The 11,022-nt window shown below is 45.8% G+C and overlaps 1 protein-coding gene across 1 annotated transcript; it reads right to left on the bottom strand.

Moving 5' to 3' along the window:
* Positions 1-249: 249 nt before the first annotated feature.
* ID4 (inhibitor of DNA binding 4) lies at positions 250-1,127 on the bottom strand. Its single transcript, XM_052649691.1, has 2 exons — positions 678-1,127; positions 250-294 (listed from the first exon to the last, which is right to left on the bottom strand). Exons 1-2 carry the CDS (start codon positions 1,125-1,127, stop codon positions 250-252), a joined length of 495 nt encoding a protein of 164 aa, XP_052505651.1.
* Between the last annotated feature and the right edge of the window lie 9,895 nt (positions 1,128-11,022).

Here is an 11,022-nt window from a genome sequence, read left to right as displayed (position 1 = left end):
GAGAGAGAGAGAGAGAGAGAGAGAGAGAGAGAGAGAGAGAGAGAGAGAGAGAGAGAGAGAGAGAGAGAGGGGGGGGGGTGAATCTTCCTTGGGAATCTGCCCTCAGAAATGCTGGGGCGGGGGGTGGGGTAGGGTGGGGAGATGGCAAAGAACACCACTGTGCCTGACACCGGAAGGCCCCGGGGACGGGATGTCTCTGGTGACCGGCCACCCGAGAAGGGAAACGCGCGCTCACCTGGGACGCGCGGCTCAGCGGCAGAGAATGCTGTCGCCCTGCTTGTTCACCGCGCCGGCCTGGAACAGCAACCGACACCGAGGAAAAGGTTAGCGGGCGCCCCCACCGCGCTCCTCCCGGTCTTCCTCATCGGTTCCCGGAAGCCAGGCTGGCCCGCCGACGCATGCCCCCACCCCAACCTGCAGCCCCAGGGGGAGACGCCCCTTCCCCGGGGGGCACCGCGTGGACTTGACAGCCCAGAAGGCGCCCAGCCCCTGGTCCCCGCCCCGCGCGCCCACCCGGCCGGCCCCCAAGCTTGCTGCACCCAGCCCCCGGGAGGAGCGGCAGGACGAACTGTCACTCTCCGCCGCCCCTGCCCCGGGGAAAGGGAGCGCCCGCGTGCCTCCACCCGGCCGTCGCCCTCCCCGCGGACCCCCGCGGCATCCGCCCCGGGGCCTCTCACCGGGTCGGTGTTGAGCGTGGTGAGCGGGGTCCGCGGCGGCGCGGCCGGGCAGGTCCCGGCCGGGAGGTGCGGCGGCGCGGGCGGCGGCGGCTGCCTCAGCAGAGCCGGGTGCGTCTCCAGCGCCAGCTGCAGATCCAGGATGTAGTCGATAACGTGCTGCAGGAGCTCTACTTTGCTGACTTTCTTGTTGGGCGGGATGGTGGGCACCAGCCTCCGCAGGCGGCTGTAGCAGTCGTTCATATCGCACTGCAGGCACAGAGCCGGCTCGTCGGCCGCCGCCTCGGCCGCCTTGCAGCGCGCGGCCGCCGCCGCCGCCGCCGCGGCCGCCGAACCGCCCAGGCTGTGGCCGTGCTCGGCCAGGCAGCGCAGCGCCAGCTCGCCGCCGCCGCCGCCGCCGCAGCCCGACGGCGCCTTGCGGCCCGAGGGGCGCACCGGGCTCACCGCCTTCATCGCGCGCGCCCTGCGCCCTGCGCGAGCGGACCCGCTTGGGCGAGCGAGCGAGGCAGGCAAGCTCCGGCCCCCTCCCCTCGTTGGCGGCCGGCTCCGCTCCCCTCTCCTTCGCGCCCCGCGCTCCTGCTCTGCGCTCGGGGCACCGGAAAGCTCCAGGCGATCGCGCGCCCCACAATTGACCGGAGAATCGCTCTGGGCGACAGCGGGCGACACTCGGCCGGGACCAAAAGGCAAGAAAAAAAAAAAATCAAAGGCACCGGAAAGAAAGCAGCCCACCGGGCGCCCGAGTCACTCCCTTCGGACCTCCGACTACAGCCAGCCGGCCGCCGCGGCCGCGCTCCCCCAGGCCCGAGGTGTCCCCAGCTCCTATCTCAGACTCACAACCGCACCTCCTCTCCGCTCCGGCCCGGTCCGCCGCGCAGCTGTATTTATAAGCCGCGCGCTCCGGGGGCGGGGCCAGCGCGCCGGCCGGGTCGCCGCGCGAGCGAAAGCGGAGTCCGGGCTGGGCTCTGGGGGGCGGGTGCGCGGAGGGAGGTGGCGAGGGCGGGGGCTCCCGGCGATGCCGGGGGGCGGGAGCCGGGCAACCCGAGTGGAGGGGTGGGCGGGGGGTCGGGAGTGCCCAGCCAATCAGGCGGACGGTGCCACCTCAGGGAATGACGCTCGGGCCAATGGGAAGGGCACTCCATTCCGTCAACGCCGTGGGTGGGGGCTTTGAGAACCGAGAGCTGGGTGGGAGTCGGGCCAGGCTGGTGTGTGCCCTAGGGAGGCGAAAAGAGAGGGAGAAGTTAATTGCGAAGAGCTGCGGGAATGTGCGGCTGGAATTCACTCTCCCCCCGGCTTAGGCGGTGGAGGGAGCGCCCGGGCCCTGCTCGAGGCTCTCCTGCCACTGCTAACAGCCTGGCGCCCGAGGACCGTCCACCACCCATCCCTCCATCCCTGGATTTCAGCGCCTTAAGAAGGACGCTGTTCTAGAAGGCACGTTCGTTTTCCTGTTTCCCCACTCCCGTTTCTTTCTTCAGCTTTGCCCAACTGCTGAAACCATAATGATGGAATGGAATGCGTTGCCTTTCCGTGCCTGTTTTTAAAACGTTAAAGCTTGGGGGGTGAGGGGTGGCGGGTGGGGAGGGGGAAATGGAAAAGAAGGCCGAATGCACATTTTTGGTGAAAGGACGTATAAATAAAACCGAGACGTCGTAGGGTTTTTCTTTTACCCATCTAGATGCAAAAGTGGGCTCAAGAAACGCAATTGCCTTGAACATTAAATTAGAGCACGTAAATATTAAAAATGCATGGGCACGGAGTATTTAAAATTCCACCATGACATATAATATTAATCCGTTTTATGTAAAATTCATACCTGTAACATAATGTAGGCCATTAATGCACTGCTTCACGTATGAGTCATCGTACCCCGCTTCAATTAAGATACTGAGAATGTCCAGTCTCCTCCTTTTGCAACGAAGTGTTGAAATTCACACTTCAGTCCCTGTAGTCCTGCTTGGGCCCCATCCTGCAGAAAAGTCTGCTAATTAAAGACGTTCCTGTGTTAGATTTCTAATGGGAAAGCTGTCCTTCAGCGGCTCAAAACAAAACTGCACAGTGAACTTTGATAGGGCCTTGTGTGTACTCTGCAAGAAAAACTTGAGCCCTTCAGATAAGAAATGAGCGTGAAAACCCTGTCAGTGGGGACATGAGTTCTGTGCGCCTTTAGTCTGCAAACCTCCCACCTTTAGACAAGCTAGATGAATTAGCTCTAGAATTTTCTTAATTTATATACCTTATATAAATAAGCGCCTTCATTTTTATAGATAATTGAAAGAAAGGGACATGGACCTCATTTCTTCCTGTCTACCCTCTGTAAGGAAACCCTCCCTTCCTTCCCAGAACTGAAATACCTGAATTGGGCGGGAATTTTGTTTAGCCACGTGTGTACTTTATGACTACGGCATTGCTGTTTCTCCAGAGTACATTCCTTTTTCCTGATGAAGTGAGGAGTGACTGTTTAATGCTGGTTTCACAGGGAGAGGCAACAACCTTCCTTGCCCCTAAATCCTTATATATTAAGATCTCTGATGTTTGGAAGTGAGTGACATTCTTATTGATTCTTAATGTGCACACCTAGATGGTCAGCATGCAGTTATCCAGAAAAGCAGAATTAGAAAACCCAAAAGAAGATTCGCTTCTAAATACAGGCATAGTTTTATAAATGCTTGAAAGTGTTAGCCACTCAATGGTGTCTGACTCTTTATGACCCCAGGGACTGTAGCCCTCCAGACTCCTGTCCATGGGATTTCCCAGGCAAGAATACTGGAGTGGGTTGCCATGCTCTCCTCCAGGGGATATTCCCAATCTGGGGATTGAACCCAGGGTCTCTTGCATTGCAGGCAGATTCTTTACCATCCGAGCCATCAGGAAAGTATAACTGATTAAATTGATATAAATAAACACAGAGTGAATATTGCCATTTTAGATAGAAATGGGCAAGGGAACCCTTCTGGGTGCAAGTGATTCCCTTGGAGCCAATCACATCAGCAGATAATAGTAATAAAAGGATCTACGTACAGATGTTTTGTTCCACCGACTTTTTTCTCTCTTTCCGAGAGTTTAAAAACTGCCCCTGAATTAAGAACCTATGATTTTTCTGTTTGACAAAATTTGTGTGCTGATATGCCCAGGGTACCCTCACACGTCACAACTTTTCATATCCTAGGTTGATTAGAATTAAAATTTAAGTTTCAAATAGGTAACACTAAGGGACAATCATATCCATCTTTTTGAACCTGGTGAAATCTCCTGAAAGCCATGCCCTGGGTGTGGCAGGTGCCAAATACCGAAGTTTTAGGTTTTGTTGGGGTTGGTCTGTGTGTGACTGTCTTAAGTCAGAGAGGCTGAGTGACTGTTGGACTCTTAACGGGTAAGTTAAAGGAATGTACTCTGGCCACAGGATCGAGAACTCTCAGGAAAAATGTTATCTCCAGCTCTTACCACAGAGGGGGCAGAAATAGTCATTGTATATTCTTTGTGAAGGTGGAAAGGCAGCAAGACAGTTTAAAAAAAAAAAAATCACAGTTCTACCTAAAACATTATACTGTGGAAAGGAGGGAGATATGCATCCTGAGCCTTTTGACCCAGGAAACCAGAGAGTACTAGGATTCACGCAGTGTCTGTTTTCGATTTTTAGGCACAATCACTTACGTGACGTCAAAGCTAAAGTCTCGAAAGACTCCGGACACCGCTAGTTCAAAACAGAGTTTACTCAGCAATTGCCAGCTTCTGTAGCAACCTCACGAGCTATATTATTTCTGCCGGAAGTTCAGTTTCCCAGGACTCTTCCCTTTCACTTCAAACTGCTGCCCTCGCGCTTGTAAAAAGTAAGGCAGACAAGCCAAAAGCCCTTTGCTGTGAAAATGCTGGAGACTCCCAAAACATACTTCAATGGGAACCAGGGGTGAAATATGCAGAGGAGAGTTGCTGGGGAGTCCTGTTGACCAGAATGATGTATACACCCCTTCCTCCAGACAAAGGGGTCTGCACCTCTTTCTGGGGTTGCTGTCTAGATGCTAATCAGACCCTCGCTGAATTGCAACACCCAGGCTCTCAGAACTCACAATTGCCCTGTGTTTACATGAAGCATGGGTATCCAAGCATATTGTGCTATTCAGCCCCAATGCCTTTTTAGGACTTGATACTTCTTTCTCCGTGGCCTGCAGTGAAGCAGTGGGTGGGCTCAGGCACATAGATAAACATGAGTGTTCCCATGCTTTGGTCCTTCTCTGGATGTAAGTGGTCACTGAATGAGGCCCATGCATTCTTTCTGGGCATAGGAAACCATGCTGTACTTTGCTGCAGGAATGTCCCTTGCTGCAAAAGAGAAAATCGGGCAATGAGGCAGTTCAAATCAAGGCTGCTTTATCTGGCACTAAGCTTTATAAACTTAACTTGTGCTACCCTTGGACTGCTGATACCGGTCCCGGAAACACTGATAACCGCTGGGTTTACCTGGCCTTGGAAAAGGCTTATAGGAAGAGGACTTTGTATACTGAACATAGTTGGGCAGTCGTGGCCATCAACAATGCCCACTTCGGGAATTTTTCAAGGTAGTCTGTTGAAATAAGTTGTAGGTGATTTTTAAAAAAAATCTCCCCTCAGATAAATTAAGGCCAGAAAATGAGAAGACAGAAATGTCATTTGTTTTTACTGTGGAAGACATCAAGAACATGGCCTCAAAATCAGACAGCCTGGACTCCAGTACTTTGGCTCCTTGATTTATTGTCTTATATCGTTAAGCCAGATTCTTAAATTCTTGTATCTTTTTTTATATGAGATGAAGCTAAAACTGTATCTACTTTATAAGGTATTTATTATATATATATATGTGAATTTATATAAAGTTTTTAGAACATTGGCACATGATGTGTACAGTGTTCAAATTTATTATTTTTGATAAATAGTTCCTCCTAGTTTGTGGCTTATCTTTTTGTTCACTTAATCTTTTGAGAACAGAAGTTTTTAATATTGATGATGTTCAGTTTATCAATTTCTTCTTTTAGGGATCATCCTTTTGGTATTGTGCCTATTTAAGGAATCTTTGCATAAGCCAGGGTAACATAGATTTTTTCCTATGTTTTCTTCTAGAAGCTTGATAATTTTTAGGTAGGGTTGGTTTCACAGGCCTGCAACCTGTTCAGTAACACAGGGTCCCGGATTTAGGAGGGCCCCATGCTTGGGCTAATGCTTCTGCCATTGCTGTTTTGAAATTCTCAGTAATTTCTGAACGGGGGCCATGTTTTCATTTTGCTTTGGGCCCACTCAGGGCTGGTTTTATGTTTTATCTGTGATCTGTTTTCAGGTTCTTTTTGTATGTTGCTTAAGATATGGATTGAACTTAATATTTTTGCCTCTGCATATCCAGTTGTTCTAGCACTCTTCATTGAAACGGCTATCCTCTTTCCGTTGGATTGGCTTTGCACCTTTGTCAAAAGTTGGTTGCATGTATGATGGGTCTATTTCTGGCCTCTGAATCCTGATCTACTGGTCTATTTGTCTGTTTTTACACTGTGACCACACTGTCTTGATTATACAGCTTTATAAATCTTGAAATCAGGTCGTGCTGATCGGCTGATCCTTCAGCTTTGCTCCTCTTTTTAAGAGTTCTTTGGCTATTCTGGAGTTGTTGCGTTTCCATATGAAAGTTAAGAATCTGTGAATTTTTTCAAGAGAGGACTTGTATCCAAAATATATAAAGAACGTGTACCCAGATTATATAAAGAACTCTCAAAACTCATGAATAAGAAAACAAACAACCCAGTTAAAAAATTGACACAAGGCTCCATAAGACTAGTGAGTGAGTGAAGTCGTTCAGTTGTGTCTGACTCTTTGTGACCCCAAGGACTGTAGCATATCAGGCTCCTCTGTCCCTGGGATTTTCCAGGCAAGGGTACCCACTAAGTAAAATACACAAATGATGAATGAGCACCCGAGAAGATGCTCAAAGTCACTGATCATTTGGGCTGTGCTTCGAAACTATAAGGAGATACTGCTACACACTTGTCATAACTGCTAAAATTAATAAGATTGAACATGCTGAATATGGGTGAGGTTGTGGAACAACTGTAACTCTCTGTACTGCTGATGGGAATGTAGAAGGAGAAAAATCACTCTGGAAAACAATTTTGTAAGTTCTTACAAAGTAAAATGTACACATGCCATTTGACCCAGCCATTCCCGTTAGGCACCTATCCAAGATAGATAAAATCGTATAGCCAAGGGCCATGAAGGGGCATGAGAGTGATGGATATGTTAATTATCTTAACGGTGGTAATAGTTTCACAGATGTATATTGAAACATTAAGTTGTATAACATATCTGTATCTATTGATTGCCAGTTATATCTCCATAGAGCTGTTTAAAAGTATTAATTTTAAAAATTCACTTTCAAATCTCAGAAGAGTTCCTTCTATGAATCCACCAGGGTTTGTTTTCTAACTTCTATAGGTTGGCATTTTATGGTCTCTCTCTCTCTGTCTTTCCTTTAAACTCTGTATCAAATTGCTCTCAGGCAGGGATCATAGCATTAACGGAATGCTGGTGAGACACTGTCCAAAGCAGTCATGAGACATATATTGCTTTAATGTATCAGCTGTCATAGTAATGCATTAACATATTCAGTCACTTACTGGAAGTGGACTCTGCTAAAACCACATCCACTCCTTGCTGGTTCATGACCTGTTCTGTTGTGACGTGGGTTTTTGAGGCTCTGAGGAGGAGACTCAGCCTGACTATTTGAAATACTTTTTTCTTTTGCAAAAACTAAAGCTATGTTCTGGTTTCTCATCTCTGTTTCACCTCAGTTGTGACCTCTTCGGTCTCAATGATCCCAGATTAGCCGCTGCCTTGGGGCAAATGCACACTGGGTGGAGAAGATAAGATGCTTCATAACTCTGTTTTCAGGATGGCCTAGCATTTTTTTCCTCTTCATTGTTTCCTTCGCAAGAAAATACACAATGTAACAGGATTAGATGCATTCACTTCCAGAGCAGGGAGCACGAATTCCCAGCAGGCACCCTGTATTTGCTCTTAAAATCCTATGGCTCAATCAGTAGCCTCAGCTTCTCCACTGGCCAAGAGGAGGGACTTAGAGGGATGGAGTAAGGATTTGCTGCTTTGAAAGTCCCAGGAGAAAAGCAGTAAGTAAACAATAGGGGGCAGTACACTTGTGCATAATAGACACCAAGGTCCATCCGTGTCTGTGCCATTATTGAAATGAGCTTGTAATAGATAAAATGATTAGGAAGAGGCCAGAGAGACCAGATTCTCGCTTTAGCTCATCATTATCCTTTATAGAGAAATATGAAACAGAATTTATTTATTCGTTTATTTACTATTTAAAAAACGTGTCCCAATAAATATTGATATATATTCCTCTGCCGCATTCTTTCTTGGAGCAGGTAATAATGCGAGACTTTGCTAATAGTCTGTTCTATTCATGGCATAAGTTACGGCTAGACCTCACTGGTGGCGGGATTTTAGTATTTCCCTTTCTTTTCTTTTATTATTTTAAAATATTTATTTTTATTTATTTATTTGACTGTGCTGGGTCTTCGCTGCATCATGCAGGATCTTTAGTTGTGGTATGCCGACTCTTAGTTGTAGCATGTGGGATCTGGTTTCCTGACCAGGGATGGAACCTGGGGCTTCCTGCATTGTAAGTACTGAGTCTTAGATACCGGACCACCAGGGAAGCCCCCTCCCTTTCTTTTAAAGTGAACACAAAATAATCCCAGAATACCTACAGAAAAAGCTCAATTAAATGTATTTTAACTACTTAGAGGAGAGACACCAAGTAAACAGTAGTTGGCTTCACATCTTGGAACTGAACATTGAGTAGGAATTCAAAACAGCAAATCTGCCTTTGCTGAGAAAAATAGCTTTCCCATCTTTTTATATCTAGGTCATGGTTCCTAAGAACAGATACAATGTTCAAGAAACAGTTGCATTATTTTGCCCCTGAGGAGGAATTTTGGAGACATTTTTGTAGAACTCACACAGCTGTCATTGGTTGTTGGATGGTTCATGATGTCAGTGAGCTGTGTACCTGTGGTGGAAAATAAGTGTGTGGAAGGGAGACAAACAGCATGAAAGCTCACTTGTATGTAGAATAATTAAACTAGCACACTTTTCTACTAGCAAAACATATGCAACAAAGCACTAAAGGAATTAAAGATGCAGAATTAAAGGAAAAGAGACTGAGTTAACTTTGAACTTTATCAACATTAGTAATTGTATATAAAAACAGTTCAGTTTGAAAAAACCACCCCTTGGGGAGGGAATACAGGTAAACAATTTTCTCTTAAATAGAATTAAATGATATTATAATCTTTCATAAAATATTTTTTCTTAAAAGACAACTGTTTGACCGGATAATTTAAAAATTTATTAAAAGTCTTAGATAATTCTCTGGTGGCTCAGATGGTAAAGAATCTGCCTGCAATGCAGGAGACCTGGATTTGATCCCTTGATTGGGAAGATCTCCTGGAGAAGGGAACGGTGACCCACTCCAGTATTCTTGCCTGGAGAATTCTGTGGACAGTGAAGCCTGGATAGCTACAGTCCATGGGGCTACAAAGAGTTGGACACGACTGAGCGACTAACACTTGTACTTGTGTGTGGTAGATAATACTTGGTCTAATGCAACCAGATCTACCATTTTAAAAACATCTTGTTCATTAGGTCATCATCAAAGTATGATTCTCTTTGTTTATATTATGTTCCAAAAATGAATAAAACACATTATTGGGAAAAATAGGACAATCACTATGACAGTGTTGTAAAAAAATGGTACATATATTGTCATTGCAGCTTCTAGGCATAAGATTGGAGTTATAGGAGATCAAAGAAACTTACTGAAAATATTTTAACATGGGTCATCCACCCATTGGTCTGTCTTAATCAGGAATCTACAGCCTGTACTACATAAAATGATTTTTGCCCTCTGGCAGGTTCTTAAATGGGCAATGTTCAGCACCTTCCAATACTGTCCATCAGTAGCCTTCCCAGAGCTGCCAACTCCAATCTCTGGTGAACCGAGTTGAAAGAATGGTAGTGCTTTCTTTTTATCCATCTTCTAGAAGCTTCCTCATATACCAAAGGGATATATGCTTCAACCTCTATATTATAGATTAAATCAAACCCAACTCTTCAGCCTTACTTTTAAGATTCTCTGTTAACTAATCTTTCTCCAAAACTGTTTCAATTCAGTTCAATTCAATTCGAGTCAAACCGGCACACACATATCTTGTATAGCTATTATATGACAGCACTGTGTTCAAGAAAAATAAGCCCCTCCTGGAGCTTGCTGTTTACAAAATGGTTTAAGCAAGTTAAAAAGTAATCAGTGCAATACAAGTGCATTCTGTGCAATAGTACAGGCATGGATGGGACACGGGGGAAGCAAAAACCAACACCTGAGTCCAAAAGGAAACATCAAAGAGGAAGAGTTATTCCAGCTGGGTCTTCTGGAAGATGACTTCATCAGTGGAAGATGACTTCATCAGTGGAAGACGACTTTTCAGGTAGTGGGAAGAGAAAGTGCAGAGGCTTGGAGGACTGAAGCTTTAAGGGTATCCCTCCTTCTCTCTGCTTCAGTCCAAACCCTCAACTTATATTTCCCTACAGTCACCTAGTACTTTTTTTCCTCATCTCATAATTTTCATCCCATCTAAACAATGTTTCACTCCTCTTTCTTCCAATCCAGAGACACCAACTCTTTAAATAACCATTGTAGGACTTAGATCAATGTGGTTTCTTCATCTGGGAAGCCATCTATCATGCATTCCCTCACTATAATTTTTTAGAGTAGCTTTATTCATTTTCCATTTTATAATAAATGTATATACAAATTGGAAAGAAATTCTAAACACAAAGATGAAAAGCAAAGGTCATGCACAAACCACTGTTAATATATTATTGTGTATATTTCCCATGAATAAAAATATTATTTCTTGAGCAAAGACTTTAGTGTGCAATGCATACTTCCCAGAAAATCTAATTTTTCACTTCATATAATATGGGTATAGTTCCAGATCAATAATTACTTGGCTTTCTCATGATTTTTATGGTTGCCTAGTATTCTATTATACAGACATGCCATGATTTATTATAGATATTTTATTTTTTCCATTGTTTTGGTATGTCCTCTTATCAATAAGAGGGGCTTTCCCAGGTGGTGCAGTGGTAAAGACTCTGCTTGCCAATGTAGGAGACACAAGAGATGTGGTTCGGGTTTGATCCCAGGTTGGGAAGATCTTCTGGAGGAGGAAATGGCAACCCACTCCAGTATTCTTGCCTGGAGAATTCCATGGACATAGGAGCCTGGTGGGCTATGGTCCATGAGGTC

This window comes from Budorcas taxicolor, chromosome 11 (genome assembly GCF_023091745.1).
Source record: "Budorcas taxicolor isolate Tak-1 chromosome 11, Takin1.1, whole genome shotgun sequence".
NCBI classification, from domain to species: domain Eukaryota; kingdom Metazoa; phylum Chordata; class Mammalia; order Artiodactyla; family Bovidae; genus Budorcas; species Budorcas taxicolor.
Note: the sequence above shows the minus strand (reverse complement) of the source record. Positions and strands in the feature narration are given on the sequence as shown.

Coding starts and splice junctions, on each gene's coding strand:
- ID4 (XM_052649691.1), bottom strand. CDS start 1,127: ATGAAGGCGGTGAGCCCGGTGCGCCCCTCGGGCCGCAAGGCGCCGTCG. Junction 295..677: donor CCACGCTCAACACCGACCCG/GTGAGAGGCCCC, acceptor TTGCTGTTCCAG/GCCGGCGCGGTGAACAAGCA.